Here is a 21,726-nt window from a genome sequence, read left to right as displayed (position 1 = left end):
CCTTGTTGAATCTCGCCAAGTATGCCTTCAAACTTTTGTCCTTCTATTGCTTTACGGTGAGAAGGTACATAGCCAGTCTGATTCTCTGCCAACTGGCCATGAGGCGTCAAGAACTACCTACTCAGTTCTCTAAAGTTGTTGATGGAGCCTAGCTGCAAAGCTCCGAACCATCCCCCAGCCACCCTTTTAAGAGTTAAAGAGAAGGCTTGGCATGCGATCTCTTTAGGAAACCCGTGTAGCGTTATGTAGCTTTGAATGTCTCTAGGTGTTCAATAATGTATTTTGACCCATCGTACAACTTGATCGGTGGGACCTTGAACTTTGGAAAGAAGGGAACTGTCATGACTGCTGCGTTAAACGGCCGGTCCATGCTATGAAGTAAGTTATCTATGGAGGACGACATGCCTATTTTCTTGGTCATCTCCTTGTATTTATCCATGAGGTTACGTAGATCATTGTGCATTTTTCGCTTTTCCTCCTCATCACTTGGAGTTGGACTACCTCACCTTGTGAATCCTCTACGTTCTGTCCCTCACAATTTAGCACCACACCTATGCCAAGTCTCTTGTCTCTACACCTTAAGGTTTCATTTTTCCTTTGCAGGGATTCCATTTCTGATGTCACATTCTTAAGCCTTTCTTTCATTTCTGCGAACCTCCTCTTCATCCTTTGGCTGATTAGTTCTCTTACTATAATGGCCTCCTGAGCACAGGTTGCCTGAGAGCACATCGTCATAGGCATGCGAAAGGCATGTCGATCCCACAAACGGTTTTAGCTGTTGATGACGTGTTTCACACACCCACCTCAACAATTCCACCTACAAGCAGTCTAGAAAAAGCATGGCCCTAGAGGGAGGCGAGGATCGCCACTCCGATGTCTATGTCAGTCCTTTTGCGTGCTATAAATTTTAAGGAGAATTGGGAAATCGTCTCTACATGTCTTACTCTTTCATATTTTGGCTATAAGTACCCTGTTCGGAGGTTGGTGTAGCTTCTCTCACTCTTGGTGGCCTGACAGCTCCTACCCTTGAGGAAGCATGTCCCATCATTATGCAGTAACCCCTCTAGGTGTTTAGATCAATGTGGCCTGACACAGGCATGTTCCTTGAGAGGGCAGATTACCACATTTAATGTGGTAACCCTGTCTGATTCCAAGATAAGGGGGTCCATTCTGATTTAATTTGATCACCGATCTAGCCAGCTAAAGTATGTCAGTCGAAATTTTGAAGGTGTCCATTCATCCTATGGTGCCTTGCCTGGGCACAACCAAATGACCATCTTGTTTGCTATTTTCTCCTTGATGGGTTGGCTCTTGTCCTCGATAGACGGACTCTTTGGACCCCTTTGCTCTTATTTTTGCATATGAATAATTCTTCTTGCAATCCACATCTGTGTTTTAGACCTAAATGCATTTATAGATAAATGAAACGAAGTGTTTCTTTCCCTTCATCAAGTCAATAGAAAGAACAATGGAATTAGATTGTGTTTGCATGTACTTCTTTATAATATCCATATTTGCTTATGTTGAAGTGGCCTTTAAGCCTAGAGCTTTTTTTCCCTTCATCAAGTCAACCTCGAACTACAAAAACAAACAAAGTCGCAGGCATATATAGCCATTTCAATTATTCAAACCAGGCAATTTTTACTTAAGATATGGGATCCTATGTCGACGTACGATCGAGTAATAGCAATGAACTCTTGGGTTTGGTATTGTTATGAACAAATTCATAGAACCATCGGCTTAAGTTTTTTATCTTTTTCTTGTACTTGCAAAGATAACAAAAACCCAAGCTTTGAAAAAAAAAATAGAGAAAGTAACTAACTAAACTAACCATAAACTGATCGAGTTCCTTCTTGTCCACTGAGTCGTTTTCGAGCACTAAGTACTTGGCCACCACGCACTGGGACTGAGTAAGCTGAGCGTCGATCCTCGACAATTGGTCCACTGGTGTAGCGATCCTCAGACAAGCCACATGTGCCGATAGCAACTGCTTGTAAAGAAGGTGGGCCGCTATGTCCGCCTTCTGCTTGGCGCCCTCCCACTCTCAAGTCCCTTCACAGTCAGTCTCCGTCCGGTTTTCATCCCCGCTCTCACTGAGATTCATAATCGCAGAGACCTCGTCTTGTCGGCTGTGAAGATGGATGGAGTCCTAACGCTGGAGAATAGCATCACTGAGCCAAGTGGGAGCTCCGGCCTTGAAGAGGAGTCGTCAATGGTGGATGAGGCGAGGAGCATATGCACGACAAGGAGAGGGAAACTGAAATGTTATTTTGGGCTACTTTTTTATTTAGAAATAATGGTGTTTTGGTCAAATCTATGAAAAGGTGGGGTCTTTTTGTCTATTCCTATATTTGGACTGTAAAGGAGTCCATGGAATTGGATTGTACGTAACGCTGCCCTTTTCTTATAGGGTATCTAATCTAACTGAACCTTATAAGGGTCACTCGGCCCAACGGGATTAGGCCCTTTCTCTAGGGTAGGAATTGGGCCTAACACTATGGTTGTGTTGCTCGACCCGAAGACCATAAGGTTGGTTAAGAGGATTAGCCATTAGTCTGAAATATGCTAATGGCTACGAGAAGTATCCATAACTTTCTAGATCTATTCGTATATAAGAAAAAGGAAGGATTGAATGTCGTGAAAAAAATATAGGATTAAGGTGAAGAGAGTCAATGGAGACTCCGCTTCTAGTGAGGGTAGCTGCCGGGGTGTGGTGATCCTAGTAGAGAAACCAGATTAATTTTTTAAGTGATATATATCCTAAGTTTAGGAGGAGGCAATATGGTACTAGGGTGCAATGGCTAAAAGAGTTAGGTGCACTACTGTGGGATTTCAAGAGCCTGACTATAAAGTTTCCTTAAATGGGTAGGTAGCTCTACCTTTGAGGATTGGGAGTATCGAATTTAATCTAGGAGGATTGGCCTAGGTTTGTACATGAGATAAAGAAAGAGACCAATAATTTTATTCTGCAAATTATGAGTTTAGAAGTTTAGTTGTGGGAAATAAAAGCAAGCAAGCCTATCACGAGTTTGCCTATGAATTTGTTGTGTTATTTAAGGAGCCTAGGGCTGCCATTGATTAGATCTCATTACTATTGAATTGTCCTTAACAAAAAGGGTTTCACTCCCATGATATTAGATATTGAAAATTAGATATTGAAGAGATTGTGACTGAGTTGAAGCTTAAAGTGGTTAGTCTAGTAAGAGGTTTTTTTATGCAGTGTGCAAATGAAAACCAGGCCTGATGCTACGAATGCAGCAAAATATATAGAAGTCATAAAACACATATCTACTTCATGAAAAATGAAGCAACTCTTCTGTAAATCTTAAATATTACTTTAAGATAAGTGATAAAAGAGTATTTCCATAACAAATATGAATATAAATTATTCTATTTTCAAACTGATGTGTAGAGCACATCATTCAAATTACTGAAAAGTTTAGCATTCTATATCATTCTAAATTCTTTGATTGTAATACTATTAAAAGGCTAGTCTAGAGTCATTTTAAGTGGTTATTTATTATTATTAATATTCATAGAAAATTTCTATTTATTAACATTTAAATGATGTGAAGATCAGTTATTCTATTCTCAAGCCGGTGTATAGAATACATCATTCGCATAACTTAAATAGTAATATTTGATTTATAATATTCAAATTTTAAAATTTATTTTTCAAATTAAATTATGTCATGTAAGTGTTTTATTAAGAGCTAGAGAATAAAATTTTTTATGATGTAAATGATTTACTCTATACACCGCTTGATAATAGAATAATTCATATTCATATTTGATTATGGAAAGAAAAGTTTTATTTGGAAGCCGGTGTGCAAAGCACACTCTTCATTTAATTGACATGGCAAAACTTGATTTATTAAGAAAATTTAAAATTAAAATCTCTAACAAATCAAGTCTTTTCATGTAAATTAAATGGAGGGTGTGTTTTGCACACCGGCTTCTATGTAGAATAATTGTTATGGAAATGCTCTTTTAAAGAGTTTTCCTTACCACTTATTATCTTAAAATAACATTTAGGATCTACTTTTAATCCTAATAATGCTCTCGATAAAGCCTAATCTATTTAAAATCAGGCTCCTAATGACAATTATCTCCCTAATTCTCTCAAACACTAATTATAATTCAAATTGAACGAAAACTATTATGTAAAATATGGAATTAATATAATTCAGCAAAATCTACTCGACCGAGGGTCTAGCGAAACATCTAGCAAGATTCTTCATAGATGTTGCTTATTTGCCTTACTGTTTAACCGAACATCTAGTGAAGTCTTACTTCTTGATTCGTTCAATTGAAAGTCAATTAAGATCTGAGCTGCTAACTTTCTGGTTGGGTCATTCTTATGCAAGTTTCTCTCATTTTCAAGTCATTCATGTCCTCTAAGTCCTTTTATGCCTTTGATAACCATGCACCCTTTGTCACGTTTTCTAACTATTTCTATTGTTTAGAATGACCTATGTCCATGGAGGATAATTACATGGAATTGATTGAGTGAAAACTGATCACAAGAAGATAAAACCTATACGAAGTTGACCAAGGCCCACTATAGTGAAAAGGCTTTAAGAGATTTTTTGTCCTTATGATCTATTATAGAAAGTTCATGCATAAGTATGGCCTGTGAGTCATTACAACCGCGTTGACAACATTTGTGAGAAAATATGGGTTCAAGTGGGATGACAAGCTAAAGAAGCCTTCAAATGTTTAAAGAAAGCTATTACTCAACTCTCTATCTTCACTCTACATAACTTCTCTAAGAGTTTCACAGTAGAATATAATATCTCAAGAAGTGGAGAAAAAGTATGGAAGATAATTAACTTTATCCACTTACTAAAAGGAGTTTCTGACTATTGTAATGGCTGTGCAAAAATAGTCTATGTTTATTAGGGTAATCCCCTAAGATAAAATTGATATTTGTTAGTTACCGGGCCTCACGATGAACTCAATTTTGAATTAGATTCAAACAGTATAAACTGTATGTTTGAATGCTGAGAGTAGTTTAAAGATAAACTGCACCGAGTGCAGTTTATGAACCAAACGGAGCCTAAGAGTTTCACATTGGAATATAATACCTCAAGAAGTGGAGAAAAAGTACGAAAGATAATTAACTTTATCCACTTACTAAAATGAGTTTTTGACTATTGTAATGGTCGTGCAAAAATAGTCTATGTTTATTAGGGTAATCCCTTAAGATAAAATTGACTAATATAGTGTGAAATATTTGTCTTTGTCTAAAAAATGGATGCCCAAATTGTTAGGTTACCACTATGGTTGAATACATGACTTGAAGGGATGCCAAAGGAGAGGATGCTAATGAAAAGTGTTTGTATGCTATTTCTTTACCAGTGGCTATCAGGTTAGAGGAACTAGAGGCCAGTTATAGAAGGGATGAAGAAGTCCAATAAATCTTTGCTAAAAGTTAGAGAAAGAAACACTCGTTAAAATACAACTCAAGGAGTGTGATTGTGTTTACAAATAGTATACTTTTTCCTTGTCAAGTAATAAAACACGGCATACAAAAATACAATGCATAGAAACCTAAAGAGAAAATGGCAGTGGTACCAAAATATATGGTCTGGACCCATATTCATTGATCATACCAAAGAAATGACTAGCATAAAAAATCATTTTTGTAGCAATCCCATTAAGAGATTACAACATTGCGGCTGAAAGTTGCAATAGATTATGCACTAAATTTGATTGCTTTGAAGAATAAGATGGAGTTTTCCACACCCTGATCCTAAAAAAGTAAAGCAAGGAAAAATGCCTGTTTACAACAAAAGAGAGAACAATGAACTGTCTCTTAAAAGAATACACAAAACTATCAAAATGTTGCTAGAAGTGGATCATGTACATAAAACTCATGAGATCTCTATGCTGCCCTGTCACATAAATGGTGTGCGGAGCCCACTTTCATGTTGGAATAGAGGGACAAGTGGCGGCTATGGTGGTCAAAAGGTGGCATATATGAAGTTTTAGCATCGACACAAAACGTGGGAGACAATGGAGGAAAACAAATAAGAAAATGAGATAAAATGACCGGAAAATAGGCTAGAGAGTACCAAGAGGAGGATGTAAACAAAAAAAAAAAAAAGGATAAAAATGGGTCTAGAATCACTACATGGAGGAGGTGCGTGCGACCACACAGGTGGTTCTCGGTGATTGATGGCTTGGGGTAGGTAAGTAAGCATTGCTGTTATGATAGTAGTGGAACTATTGTGTTTTGATGAGTAGAAAGATGTCGGTTTATCCTCCAAGTGTTTGAGAAAAAATGGGAAAAAACTAGGAGAAAAGCGAGGAAAAAGAGCAAATAAGAGATGAGAGAGGCAAGAGAGGAACTAAAGAGAGGGGAGGAGGAAGGGAGATGCCAGAGCTTCTCCCTTTCAAGTTGGAGTGTTGGAGAGGTGGGGGCTTTGCAGAACGAAGGCCTCTAGCAAGTGGGGTTTGTCATTTCTCCAATGGAGAACAAATGCAGTTAGGAGAGTGATTCTTGACCTCAACCTCATCCCATATTAGAATGTCCTTAGGGATCTCCTCTCTCTTTATATAGCAAAAATTCTCACTTGCTTTATGCTCTTTAGCCACCCTATGAGTTTGTTTATTTCCTTGTCTTTGTATCCAATTAACTAGATATAGATACCACTAAATGAGGATCTAATATATTCAAAACCAATACGATGCATTTCATCCTAAGGTGCATCTATCTCTTTGACTGTATTGGTCATATCTAAAATGTCTACTTCTTTTTGAACTTCTTTGAGGCATAGCTTTTTCGCCATTTTACATGTTAATACATAGCATTGAATTCAACTACATGTTAATATGTATGTATGTATGTATGTATGTGTGTGTGTGTGTGTATATATATATACACACACACACATACACACATAAAACTAGGTTGGGCAGATTGAGAAAATCCTGGGTAGGCTTGGGCCCAACCCTGGCCCTATCCCTCGACGCCCAACTATGTGCAAGCATCTGCCTGCACACCCTTACTAGGCGATGGTTGGACGAGGTAGGTGGGGTGGTGGAGCCCTGCCGCCCACCCTTAATTACAGCTCAACATTTAAGTGACATGCCAATATCAGCCTTAGAACTATTTTTCATGTCTATTAATTGACACTTAAAAAAAAAAAAACTAAAAGATATCAAACTTAAATAAACAAAATAAAACAACACAAACAAAAATTAAATTAGATAAGGGTTTAAAATTGATTCCCGAATTTCAAATCAAATCCATAATTCAAAATCACAATTCTAAAGTAGGTTGAGGTTTTTAGTTTGCAACCCTAATTCCAAAAAATAAAGAGAGAGACTACAATTATTTGAGAGAGAAAAAGAGAAATAGAAAGAGTCAAAGATAGTGAGAGAGGATAGACACTAACAATCTTAGAGCATGTTTGAGATTGTGTTAGGAGTCTTAAAAATTACTTAGATAACTAACAGTTTTTGAGCATGTTTGGAGTTGTGTTAGGGTTGTGTTAGGAGTCTAGATAATTACTCTTTATTTTAAATAAAGTAATAAAATAATTATAGACTAATTAAAAATTATTAATTCTTTTACGTTATAAGTAATAGGCTTTTGAGAATAAAATGTAATTTATCGAAAAGAGAAACAGAAGTTACTGAACCAAAACAAAAAGAAAAATGAAAAAAGCTATTATGTCCATTATTTTTTACTACTTTATTGCTCAGATTTTTTTTATTTAATAATTAAAAAAATAATTTTAAATATATTGATATATTTTTATTTTTTAAAAATATTTAAATATATTAAAAAATATGAATAAAAAATTATAAAAATAATTAGCAGTAAAAATGAGCGAGGGTGCTCAAGAAAAATTCTATTCCGGTGTGTACTACACGCAATGATAATATTAAGGACCAAAAACATCCATGCACGTGTACTGCACGCAAGAGATCTTTCAATATCAAGAGCGAACTCCAGATCCAACCGGACCGCGTTCTTCGTCATCATCTCTGGAGTCTCTCTGATCTCTCTCTCTCTCTCTCTCTGCGTGTTGATTCCAGCAGAAAAAAGGCTTCAAAGTTTTGAGCCCACAAAAGGCAGAACCACCACCACCACCACAACCCCAACCTCAACCCCAACCCCAACCCCAACGCCAACCACTACGCTCTTTGCAATTAATTAGACATGCAACAAGGTTCTGCTCCTCCTCCATATTTTCAATATCCCAACTTCCAAAACCCTAATTCCTCCGATCCCCCTTACGCCTCCGCTCCTCCCTTCACCGCTTCTTATTCTACCTCCGATTACTCTCTTTATCCCTCCTCATACCCTGCTCCTCCTCCTTCGTATTCTCATATTCCCGATCCTGTCGCCGCTCCTCCCCCTCCTCCCTCTTACCCCCCTTCCTCTAGCCCCAATCTTCCCCCCTTCAATTCCCCACCTCAACCCTCTTCCTTCCCTCCTTTCGATTCTCACCTTCCCTACCAACCACCCAATCAACAGCAGCAGCAGCCGCAGCCGCAGCAGCAACCACCCTATTATCCACCCTTCGATCAGCTTCAGACTCCTCCTAATTATGCCCCTCCCTCAAACCCTACTCCTAACCCTTCTCCTCTTCTAAATCCGAATTCTACCTACTCCGCCGTCTACTCGGCTCCGTACAGTCAGGCAAACGCTCCAACCCCTCCTGTCTATGATAACCCTTATGAGAATTCTGTGAAATACGACGCTGCCGCTCCTTATTTTGACGATGGCTACGGTGGATTCAATCGTAGCCGGTCCGATTTTGGTTCGGATTTGTACGGTAAGCGATCGGAGAGTGGACTTTCCCATTATGACAGCGACGGTGTCTATGCCTATGAGGGGCCTAAGGTGGAGCCGTATGGTGCTCGGGGCACGGCGCCCAAGTCTTCTGCTTTCGATGATTATGGGAGGTCGATCGGCTTTGGTTCTGCGAAAGATTCCTCTGCGAACACCAAGATCGTGCGAGCGGTGCCCAAGGCTGAGACGCAGCAAGACGTGAAGGGTGGGGTGCAGAAATTTCGGGTCAAATTATTGCCCGAAACCCTTGGTCAGAGCACCATGGATGTCCTTTGCCAGGTATGAGTTTCATTACGATTCGTTTTGCGTTCAAAATCACATTCGAGCAATTGTCATATTTTTTCGTACCGAAGATGTTAGCTTTTCTGACTCAAGTATGTCGCCGAGTCTCTCTTTTTGGACCCACATTTTTCTGCTCGTTACATTTTCTTGATTGGTTCTCATAATTGGATCACGATTTTCTCTTTCAGATTGGTTTGGATGGAATACGGATGCTTGATCCCAGTACCAGTAGGACATTGAGAATATATCCTCTTGAGACCATTTCAAGATGCGAAGTGAGTGGGTTTATTTTGGTTGAATCTGTTTTATCCGTTGCTAGCCTTTGGCTTAATAATAAGATATATGTCTTTCCTCGCATAGGTTACCGATTCATCTACACTTGCATTTTGGTCCAAGAGTTCGGTGGACATTGAGCCCAGACGTATCAGACTGCAATCAAATAGTTATACTACCAATACCCTTCTGGACACAGTGACTGCTGCAACTGTACAGGTTGGTGTTGTACTTGTGTCATCTCCTGCTTTATGATTATAGTGAGTTCGATCTTAGTTGGCAAAATGTGTGTGGCCGAGGTGTTTGCATTTCTTGTTGCTTTCTGGTCATCTGATACTACGAGTGTACCCAATCAGTATTCCTAGGGGCTTGCCATTTTAGCTTTTTGTATTTGCCTTTTTTAAGGTGCATGGGCAAGAAAGGCATGCATGTCTTCCCCTTAAATGCTTTATCCTAGTTACCCGGTCTTTCATTCATAAGTTACACTCAAAACTATCGTGTTTTGAACCGGCATCCTCACACCACGTTATTTTGAGTTTTAATTGTTTCATCAACGATGTGTACTTGTGTTTTTGTTTTTCTTCTCTGCAACATTGGCTAATGTTTACATGTTCTATGACATACAATATATTGCCTTACATTTGCTTTCTTCAGCATGTTTTATTGACTTTTTATGTTCCAGTTTCTCAGATCTGATACTGAGAATAGCTGCAGTCCTTTGACTCGAGCTGTCAAGTTCATTGAGATTAAGTTGTGTCTGAATTCACAGAGTTGGACTATATACTTCTTGAATGAAATAAGTTAAATGCTGATTTGAAGCATTAGTATATAGTATCGTTTACCTCAAATTAAACAATATCAGTTAGGGAAATTACAATTTTGGAATTTGTAAGTATTATTTGGGATTAAAAAAGTAGCAATAAAGAAAATGTGGGATTAAAAAAGTGGAATTTAAGTAGTTATAGTATATATGGTTCTGATTCATTGGGCTCCCACTACGGGGGGAGGGGTTTGTGGGGTTATATTATGGTCATAATGTATACATTGATATACTTGCATTTCTTTGAAACAAGCATTCTTGTTTAGAAAATGGACGCAGCATATGGGATTATCATGATGACAAATAGTAGTTCATTTACAGCATCCAGAAACTATATATATATATATATATATTTTTGATAAGTAAAGAGTAAATTTATTGATATGAATGAAATAGACATAGTCCGTGTACACATGAAGTATACAAAAGAACACCTAAATACATTCTAAGATCAAGAGATTAAAGACAAGAAGTCATGCACATTGTTTCCATTAAGTACAATGGCTGAAAACCAAAGCATTAAAGTGTGTACAAAAAAATTCTGAAGTTCCATCACTGTACGCTCCCTATTTTCAAAACACCGCTCATTTCTTTCTGACTAAATACACCACATGATGCACAACGGAATCATCTTCCACACTGCTGCTACTTGAGGAAAACCTTGAATCTCCTTCCAGCAGGCCAATAAATCCACCACCCTCAGAGGCATTACCCAAGCGACGTCGACTCTTCTAAAGATCTCATCCCACAACACCCTTTTTACCTCACAATGCAATAGTAAGTGGTCCACATATTCTCCATTGTTTTTACACAAATAGCACCAATCCATCACGACGCAACCCCTCTTTCTCAAATTGTCCGTGGTTAAAATCTTCCTGAGAGCAACAGTCCATACAAAGAAGGCCACTTTAGAAGGCACACGAGACCTCCAAATATTCTTCCAAGGAAAATAAACATTAGCTTGTGATCTCAATAATTTGTAATACGCCTTGACTGTACACTTCTTGCTGCCCTTAGACCTCCAGTGCATCTTATCCCCCTGTGCCATGGTGTTCCCCGTGGAGTATATCAATCTGAAAAAAATTTGAAACAGTGGGTAATTCCCAAACATGAATATCCCGATTGAAGAGGATATTCCATTGAGGAAGGCCATGAGAAGATATCCACAAATCCTCCACAGTAGCATCCCTGTTAGCTGCAATATGATAGAGAGCTGGAAAAATTGTGTTAAGAGCACAATCTCCACACCAAACATCATGCCAAAACCTAATTTTGGTACCCTCTCTAGCCACGAAACGGATATGACTTACAAAGCTCGTCCAACCCTTCCTAATAAATTTCCAGAAGCCCACACCGTACCCCCTCCCTCCCTTCACCTCATTGGAACACCAACCCTCCCAAGCACTTCCGTGTCTACAATCAATAATTTTCTTCCACTACGACTCCCCTTCCAAGTGATACCTCCATAACTATTTCCCCAACCAAGTTTTATTATAAGTCCTCAAGTTGCACACTCCCAATCCCCCATTCAAAATTGGGGAACAAACTTTATTCCAATGTACATGATGAAATTTCTTCTCCTCAATCATGAATATCCCGATTGAAGAGGATATTCCATTGAGGAAGGCCATGAGAAGATATCCACAAATCCTCCACAGTAGCATCCCTGTTAGCTGCAATATGATAGAGAGCTGGAAAAATTGTGTTAAGAGCACAATCTCCACACCAAACATCATGCCAAAACCTAATTTTGGTACCCTCTCTAGCCACGAAACGGATATGACTTACAAAGCTCATCCAACCCTTCCTAATAAATTTCCATAAGCCCACACCGTACCCCCTCCCTCCCTTCACCTCATTGGAACACCAACCCTCCCAAGCACTTCCGTGTCTACAATCAATAATTTTCTTCCACCACGACGACTCCCTTTCCAAGTGATACCTCCATAACTATTTCCCCAACCAAGTTTTATTATAAGTCCTCAAGTTGCACACTCCCAATCCCCCATTCAAAATTGGGGAACAAACTTTATTCCAATGCACATGATGAAATTTCCTCTCCCCCCCCCACCCCACCCCACACACAAAAGAAGGCCTGCAATAATTTCTCAAGTCTATGCGCCACCTCTGCAGGCGAAGGGAACAAGGATAAAAAATAGGTGGAAAGATTCATTAAAGTACTCTTTAGTCACGTGAGTCGACTCCCTTTTGATAAATACATCTGTTTCCAACCAACCAACCTTTTTTCTATTTTCTCCACAACCCCATTCCAAATAGCTCTAGCCTTAAAAGTCGCCCTCAACGGAAGGCCCAAATATTTCATAGGCAACGAGGACACTTTACAATCCAAGAGGCTCGCCAAGCTGTTGATACTGGGCACTACACTCACTGCAACCATCTCGGACGTACTCAAATTCACCTTAAGCCCCGTCACGGCTTCAAAACATAATAAGAGTGCTTGTAGAGATTGGATCTGGCCATGATCTTCTTCACAAAAAGGTATGAGTATCGTCTACAAACAAGAGATGTGAAATTAAGATAGAGCCATTAATACCATTATCCATCGAAAATCCTGATAGAAAGCCGCCTCCAACAACCACCTTTACCATTCAACCAAGCCGCCTCCAACAATCGTCTTTACCATTCAACCAAGTGCCTCCATGACTATAACAAAGAGAAAAGGAGATAATGGATCGTGGATCCCCTTGCCTCAAACTACGAGAACTGTTAAAAAAAAGCAGGGGTGCCATTCACTAGCAGCGAGAAACGGGCGGTGGAAACACAATGTTGAATCCAAGAAATCCACCTATCACCAAAGCAACACCTCCCTAGCAAGTATATAAGAAAATCTCAATTCATATGATAATAAGCCTTTTCCATATTGAGCTTGCATAGAATACCAGGAACTCCCTCCCGCAGCCTATGATCCAATAACTCATTGGCAATAAGGATCGAGTCTAGGATTTGTCTCCTTCGAACAAACACATTTTGAGGCTTAGAAATAATTTGTTCCAGTGCTAGGTTAAAATGGTTAGCAAGAACCTTAGAAATGATCTTGTATACTCCACTCACAAGGCTTATGGGATGGAACTCCTCAATTGTTGTAGCCCCATGTTTCTTTTGGAATAAGAGCAATGAATGTCTCATTGAGGCACTTCTCGAACTTTTTAAAGGAGTGGAACTTTCCAAAAACCTGCAATACATCACATTTTATAATATCCCAATAGGCTTGAAAGAATCCCATCGAAAAGCCATCTGGACCCGGTGATTTGTCCTTGTTCATGCTAAGAATGACCTTATAAATCTCATCTTCATCAATAGACTCAAACAATAGATTATCAAGCTTCGGCCTCCAACATGCCGGATCCGTGAGGAGATTCTCGTTGTAATGCACAATATGGTTTTCCAATTCTGAGGGGGAAGTAAGCACTTGCGTACCTGAAAGAAGTCTCAATGGCATTGTTGCGCCTATGTGAATTAGCCACTTTATAAAAGAACTTCGTACATTTATCGCCTTCTTTTAGCCAAAGGGCCCTGGATTTTTGTCGCCATAAAGTCTCCTCTTACAATAGTACCCTCTCCAAATCTATCACTACTGAACTCTTCCTCAATGATATCCTCCGAGGTGTCTCCCATCAACTCCCTCCCCTCTAACTCTTGCATTTCCTCCATAGGAGTAGTCTTTTGGTTGTCAACATTACCAAAAACTTCCAGGTTCCGCTTCTTATATTAAGCTTCAAACCCTTAAGCTTGCTTGCAAGAATGAAACTAGGAGTGCCTGTAAATTGATAAGAAGCCCACCAATGGCGCACCTTCTCTACAAAACCATCATCTTGTAACCACATATTTTCAAACTTAAAATACCGACACCCCCCATGAATACCCCCGCAATCTAACAAGATAGGAAAGTGATCCGTGCATATACATGGCAGCCTCTTTTGACAAAACTTCAAAAAGTGGGCCTCCCACGAAGGAGAAACAAGAAATTTATTCAATCTCGACCAATCTCGACTATTAGACCAAGTGAACTCGCAACTAACCATGGGGAGATCCATAAGATCTAGATAAAAAATGAACTCCGAGAATTCCTCCATGGCTAGGGAGATTCAATGATTCCCCGATCGCTCGCTAGAAAAACGAGTGACGTTGAAGTCCCCACCCATACACCACCACACCTCCCATAACCAATATAAACCCGCCAATTCCTCCCAAAGCCGCCTCATATCTCTAATCATGTTAGGCCCATAAATGCCTACAAAAGCCCACTCCCACCCATCTACCACATTTTTAAAACGGCTAGTAACCGAAAAAGTACCAACACACTCCTCTTCTGCCTCCACCGGTCTTTTATCCCATATTAGGAGAACGCCACCTGATGCTCTTGACGAAGCCAAATATGACCAGCCCACATACGAACACCCCTACAAACTTCGAATAATTCTTCTATCAATGACCCGCAATTTTGTTTCTTGAAAACACACCACATCAACCTTCCACGTTCGTAATAAAGATTTAATGCGAAGACACTTATTGCGATCATTAAGCCCCCGCACGTTCCAAGAGAGGATCTTAGGTTTCATCAGCAAAAGTGGCCCCCCTCCCTTTCAATCTATCCCTTCCGCCACTTCCCTCCTTTGCTTCATAAGTAATATAACATTTGAGCCTTTTAAGTTCCTTATCTCTCTTTGTGGCAGACTTTGATCTACTAGCTTCAATGGCCACAAGAAGAGTTCTTAATTGTTTTTCGATCTATTAGCTTTATAGTGTTGCCGCCGCCGGCGTAGCCTCCGACGATAGATCGGCAACCTTCGGTGGGATCACCTGAGCCTTTGCCAGCTATGGTGGCTTAGACCCTGTTGCCGAAGGGCCAGCTCCCCATTGCTCTCTCTTCCTCCAGATCGGGCCTGTCTTTTGAAGGACTGAAGTCCTCCCCATGGGCTGAGGCCCAACACCTGGGCCCTGAGCCCTTTCCTTCTCCTTCAGCTGATCAACGGAGTTAAGTCTGTTGGGCCCATTGAGCTAGCCCTGATCCATAACACTTGAACCCGTATGTCCAGAGCCTTGGCCCAAGCTTAGCTGCGAAACCCCCTTCCCCTCAACGCACCGTTTAACCCAGTTTATTTTATCAATTAGAGCTCCCAATTGGTTCTCCATTTCAAATAACGCCTGAAGGAGAATTTCCTCATTCAGACCCACCATGACCCTGCCACCCCCCTCACAACTCTGACCACCTTCCGCTAAGATAAAGCCCCCTGACCTTGGCATGCCTATCCTCTCTGTGCACTTCGCATCTCGAGGCCTTCCATCTGATCTGAAGTACCTCCCTGTATGATTGAGAATTCGATGTATGCACCGTCGTCGTTGGTGGAAACAACTGCGGAGGGCCACCTTCACTTCCAGCTTCCTTCAACACCTCTGCTATTTTCGTCCAACCCATCCTGTCCCTATCCCCTAGAATGAAGATAAAGCTCCGCCAACCTCCCCTGCCGTACTCCGCTAAGGCCATGAAAATGCCTCTGAAGTTGGAACAGCGCTGGGCGATATAACCTCTGTCCCCTTCTCGGTGAGCAGTGTAGAAATCCTTCCTCCCAGTCTTTAGACTCCTCCAAAGCTTTAGAGAACCATCGGGCTGTCACTAGCCCCAAACTCATCTCTTTTACAACTTTCCATCATTTCTAAATCAGTATTACATGACGTCCATTCCTCACCACCTCAAACAGTTTGGATTCTCTCTCTTTGACCTTCGAAAAACCCATCCTAAGCACACCACCCCGGAGCTCCGTCTTATAGCAATCACAGACCACCCAAGCTCAACGAAAAGAACAATTGTTTTCCATTGTCGAGAATAGATGTATGGAGAGAAAAGATGACAGTCATTGGAATTATTATTCAGGGTTCTTTTCTAGTATTAATCCAGAAACTATATTAGGGAGCTCCTATCTTCATTTTGAACAGTGCATAATGTGTTATTAACAGTGTTGAGCTGTTCTCATGTGTATGATATGCAATAATGAAAGATCCCTGTGAGTTGTTACTTGTATTGTGTTTTCAAAACCTAGAAGAAGCAGATATTTGATTGGTTACATCCAGTTCTCAAAGATTGTTTTGAAAATTTTTTCAATTCTAGATGTGCAGTTTATGATTTATGATCATCTTGTCGTAATGATGCAGATCAAGGAGATGGGTGGAAGAAGCAGACCTGTTGATTCTTTAAAGATAAATGAGCAGCCTACAGATAAGAAGAAAGGATTTGGTGATTGGATGAACATTATAAAGCCTGGAAACGAAGAAAAAGATCATTGGGTAACATTAGTTCTTACATTGTTTTCTGCAAGCTCTGGCCGTTTCTGGATAAAAAATTTAAATGTTTTGTATGAAGTGTTTTCCATTGAAAGAAGTTTTGTTTAAGCTGTTTTTGTTTTCTTTGTTGGTGGGCAATTAATCTCTATTTTGGGAAATATGTAATGTTTTTTAATTAGAGTTAGTTTAACTTTTAAACAATAGTTTGCAAACTTCTTGTTCCCTTTTATAAGTTCTCCAATGAAATATTGTCTGAATTGAGAGATCCTAATGGATTTCCAAAATTGTTTGAATTATTGATTTCTTAGTTTCATTGCCCGTGGGGTTCTTCTACTACACATTGACCATGGGATGAATGTACATTGGATTCATTTTATCAGTGTCATTTATTACCATTCAGCTTGTAAATTTAGTTTTGGTTATTTTTTCCTTTCTTCTCTCTTAGGTCCCTGATGAAGCTGTTTCAAAGTGTACATCATGTGGAACAGATTTTGGAGCTTTCGTGCGCAGGGTACTTTATTTATTTATTTTGCAGTTCATTAAATAAATTATGTCATTGTGCAATGTTTCTTGGTGGACTTATAGTTGCCTGCCTTGTTTCAGCATCACTGCAGAAACTGTGGGGATATTTTCTGTGACAAGTGTACCCATGGTAGAATTGCTTTAACTGTTGATGAGAATGCTCAGCCAGTTAGAGTTTGTGACCGATGCATGGTATGTGCTTTCAAAAAATGTTTACCAAAATAAATGCACCAATAACTGTTCGTACTTATTATTTATTTCCATTTTCTTAATAAGTTCTCTTATTCTTCTTCCTCTTCATTATGGTATAGATGTTTTTTGGGCTTCTCCTGCTTCCATTATCAATGTGCTAGTCGTAAAGCCTTTTATGCATAGTAGTATTGCTACACTTACGTAGATGAGATATACAGCACACAATGATATCTATTCTTTGTGAGAATGTGGTTTTTTGGGACATGATATTTTGATCAGTTTCTTATGGAGTTATTGGAGAAGTTTGGGGATATGCAGTCTATTTTTCATAAAACTGAAAATATTGGTGGGAGTACAAAAACACTTTTTTTTTTAAACCTCCAGCAAGAAATTATGGCAAACTTAATGGATGGGTTAGTGTGGTAGGTATAATTTTTTTTTTTTTTCTTATGAGAAGAATGTTTTTCTTGCACTTTTTAGGAAAGCATGCCTGTTGATGTGGATAGGGCTGTAATTGGTCCGGATTTGCTATATTTTCCAGACCGAACCGACCAGTCAGTCCAGTAATTGTGCATGGCAAAGCCTACCAGTTTATCAGGGCAATTCAGTGTTTGTGAATCACACAGAGAGAGAGAGAGAGAGAGAGAGAGAGATGAATATCGGGGCAATATCATTTCCATAACTATTATTATTATTATTTTGATAGAGTTTTTTTTGAATCAAAGTAAATAGGCACAGTCCTAGTATACAAGAAGTATACAACTGAGAACACCTAGTTACAAGTTAGAATCTAGAAAGTGATACAAAAAAGTCATGAAAGCTGGCTCCATTGAAAACACTAGCAGAAGCCCAAAGAAATAAAGTGTGGAAAAAGAAACTTCTAAGCTCATCCTAAGAAGGCTCCCTATCTTCAAAGCTCCGGCCAGTCCTTTCAAGCCAAATACACCCACATGAGACAAAGGAATCATTTTCCATACATCATCAATTTGGGGATTGCCCTGAAGACCTTTCCAACAAGCAAACAAGTCCACCACCCTCCTAGGCATCACATCGCCCATACAGGTTTGGTCTTGTTAAAGATCTCAGCCCATAACACCCTTGCCACCTCGAAGTGAAGTAATAGGTGATCCATGGATTCACCACTGTTCTTGCACATGTAGTACCAGTCTATCACAATAAGTCCACGCTTTCTCAAAGTTGGCCAAAGTCAACATTTTCTCAAGAGATATCTACCAATAAAAAAAAAAAAATTTTCTCAAGAGATGTGGTCCAACCAAAGAAAGCAATTTTGGGAGGCACCTTCTCCAAATACACTTCCAAGGAAATGGATTATGTTCTTACATGACAAAATTTAACACAGATTGAACTGTGAACTTCCAATTTCCGGTATTCATCCAAAGCATCCTGTTCTCCTCAATGCCAGCAATGTTCGAAGTGAGCAAGCTAAAAAATTCGGAAATAGCTCTAATTTTCCAATCCAGGGCGGCTCTAAGAAAATGAGCAATCCACTGTGAAGATCCACGAGAACTTTTCGAAAGATCCAATATATTATATAAAGAATGTACTTATAAAAAAAAATATTATATAAAGAATCTTTTAAAAATATAATTTTATATTCTGATCGGGTTCAGGGTGGAAAAACCAAATCTTGAAACCAACCGAAAAAATAACAAAATATTTAAGATATGAACCAAATTTGACCAGTGTAAGCAAAAAACCGGACCGGACCGTGTAAAACTGGTCAGTTCAGTCTGCCGGGGTTTCTAAACAGCCCTAGATGTGGAATTCATGGTATGTACAGTATTGCTCCTATTACCATTCAGACATGCGATAACATAAAGCCTTTTATACTGTTCAGTTGATGTATTCTTACTCAATACACATCAACCCAAATAAGTTTAGACTGTTGTGAGTAATGAGTATCATTGTTGAGGATATGACTCTTAAGGACAACGTTATTGTTCTAATTTGTCCATCAGCCCCTCCTTTCTTCAGCTAAAGTAATGGTATTCACGCTTTCAGCTCTTGCAGAAGAAGCAGCTGTGGATTCTCTATTAGCTAGTTAGCTAGCCACTCTTGCCACACATTCATCTAGGGCAGCTTTTCCGTTTGTTAGCTAGTGTCATTGGTCTTCAGCTTTAGGCTTTAGAACTAGCAGCTAAATTGCTTTCATTTTTAGGGGGAACAGAAGTGAGCATAAGGAATTCCGACCACTATTGGTAGTGCACCCACTGGGGGGACGTCCCATGTCACCAGCTCTGCTGCTAGTACAATATAATCCTTGGTTTAGTGAAGCTTCTAGAATGCCATTCATTTTGCATTAAGGAGCTTTTCCAGAGTTTTCAGCCACTTAAGGTGAGTGTTCATCCACAAACTGTATTAGACTTAGAAGAGTGCTCAGTGTCGGTGAATTCTTCATTGTGATATTGCAAGCACACCATGGCCAGATATCTTCAGGCAAGTGGGATTGGCTTAAGTCATGCCTAAAAGTATTGCAGAGTTTTCTTTTTTGTTCTTGGAGAAGACTAGGTGGTAGCCCACAAATTGCTGCAACAAGGAAGATGGCTCATATTTATCTCATATAATATATGGAATGAAAGAAATAAAAAAACAGGATTGTGAGTGGATGACAGAAGATCAAAAGAATTTCTTTATCAACACCCTTTTTGTTTGGATTGTATCTTTTGACTTTAATGGAGTTGACCTGCATGAATTTCTAGTATCTTTTTTATCTTCTAGATAGGTGTATCTTTTGTCTGCAACTTGTATACTTGAGTTATCCCTTTTGTGCCTATCAATAAAGTTCTATTACTTGTTAAAAAAACTTGGTTTCTCTCACACGAAAGGTTTGAGCAATAAAAATTCATTTTATGATGTATTTGTGGTGTTTGCTCATTTCTAGTCATGCAAACTATGATGGCCTTGTGCATTAACGATACCGGTTCTGACAGTGTCCTTATTCTTTACAGGCTGAAGTGACTCAGAGGCTGAGTAATGCCAAGGAAGCTGCTAGTAAACCTGTAGCAGTGCAGAGTCATGAGGATCTTGCCAAAAAGCTTCAGGTAAGTTGTGCTATGCTGTTGTTGTCTTTGCTATTTGCAATGATCCTTAAAACTGTTTTTGTGAATTTGGATGATTATGTTTGCAATTTTGAAAACTAGTTAAGTGGGGTACAGCTTTCAGTTATATTTGTATGTAAATTGGTATGTGCACGAATTCATTTGTGATTGTTTTTATTTATTTTTATTTTTTTGTAATTGTATGTAACAGGAGGAGATGGAAAGGAATCGAAGGGCATCATCAGGTATCTTCTGTTATAGGAGTTATTGTTCTTGTTATATAATTGTTATTACAGACTACGTAGCGGACTATTTAGGCTTTCAGCTTAAGTGGTGATACCTAGACCACATTATTTCAGTTGGCTTGGACCGACCAATGTGGGAAATATGTTGTTTTGGTTAGATCTTGACTTTGACCAATACGGCTTGGGATTTGATCAATGAGTCGAGCGAAACGCCAATCTTTTTTTTTTTTCCTCTCTTTTGATACAATGGGGGTGGAGGGTTTTGAACCTAGATTTTTTATTTGAAGCTATGCCATCAGGCTCTTGGCTGAAATGCCGATCTTTTAATTTGAAGGGAAATTGTATATGATATGCTCATAGGAATGGTTTACCTTTGACAGGCTCTAAGTCTGATGGATCTGGGAGGCGGTTGAAGGAAGTTGCCTGTCCAATCTGCACTGTCCATTTGCAGGTTAGAATATTTTAACCTATTAGGGAGTCCCCTCCCTTATTAAATACAGATTTCTACTATAACATCATTGTGGATTGTTGCAGGTCCAAGTTCCCAGCTCGGGTTCTGAGACCATTGAGTGTGGGGTTTGCCAGCATCCATTCCTTGTGAGTGCCCATTGATACCGCGTACTTCAATGAAAGAAGTGCTCAAGTTGGATACTATATATATATATATATATGTAGTGGTGGAGATATTGTTGATTAATAATTTGGATTACCATCTGCGTATTGTTTACCCCCACCCCCCCACTCTCTCTCTTTCCTTCTGGTTTTTATACTCTTGCTGTTTTCACCGCGATAGTGTGCATTTTTTTTTTCTTGTAAGCTACATCAAGTGGGTCATGGCCGTATGTATGTAAGCAACAGTTAATCTTCACGAGTACATGTAGGGAAACGCTAGACGGATGTTGTGGTCTTTCTTGTTTTACACCAACCTATCCTGTAAATGACGCACCAGGAATACATTCATTTCAGATTGAGTCCATCTTTCGTCAAGAGCTTAGTTTTACACCATCCAATAAAATGATGACAGCATAGCTTTCTGTACTCTTCTAAAATTGATGAGAATCATTCAGGGTATGAGAAGTATCCTCCTTGTCCGTGAGTTTCAACCATGAAATCCAAACAGCAAAATGAAAATCAATGCACATCCAAACAGCAATATGAAAATCAAAACCCAACCACATGAGATCTTAGCCTATGCAAATTTAAAAAAACAAAAGTAAGATTCAA

General features: G+C 39.3%; 1 protein-coding gene across 1 annotated transcript; it reads left to right on the top strand.

Moving 5' to 3' along the window:
* Positions 1-7,973: 7,973 nt before the first annotated feature.
* Positions 7,974-21,489, top strand: LOC109003546 (protein FREE1). Its single transcript, XM_018981717.2, has 10 exons — positions 7,974-9,088; positions 9,280-9,366; positions 9,452-9,583; positions 16,356-16,487; positions 16,930-16,995; positions 17,088-17,198; positions 20,168-20,260; positions 20,469-20,502; positions 20,883-20,953; positions 21,037-21,489. Exons 1-10 carry the CDS (start codon positions 8,174-8,176, stop codon positions 21,112-21,114), a joined length of 1,719 nt encoding a protein of 572 aa, XP_018837262.2. The 5' UTR covers positions 7,974-8,173; the 3' UTR covers positions 21,115-21,489.
* Positions 21,490-21,726: the final 237 nt, after the last annotated feature.

Source organism: Juglans regia, chromosome 12, assembly GCF_001411555.2.
Source record: "Juglans regia cultivar Chandler chromosome 12, Walnut 2.0, whole genome shotgun sequence".
Lineage (NCBI taxonomy): Eukaryota > Viridiplantae > Streptophyta > Magnoliopsida > Fagales > Juglandaceae > Juglans > Juglans regia.
The sequence above is the reverse complement of the archived record's forward strand: the minus strand, read 5'-3'. Positions and strand labels throughout refer to the sequence as shown.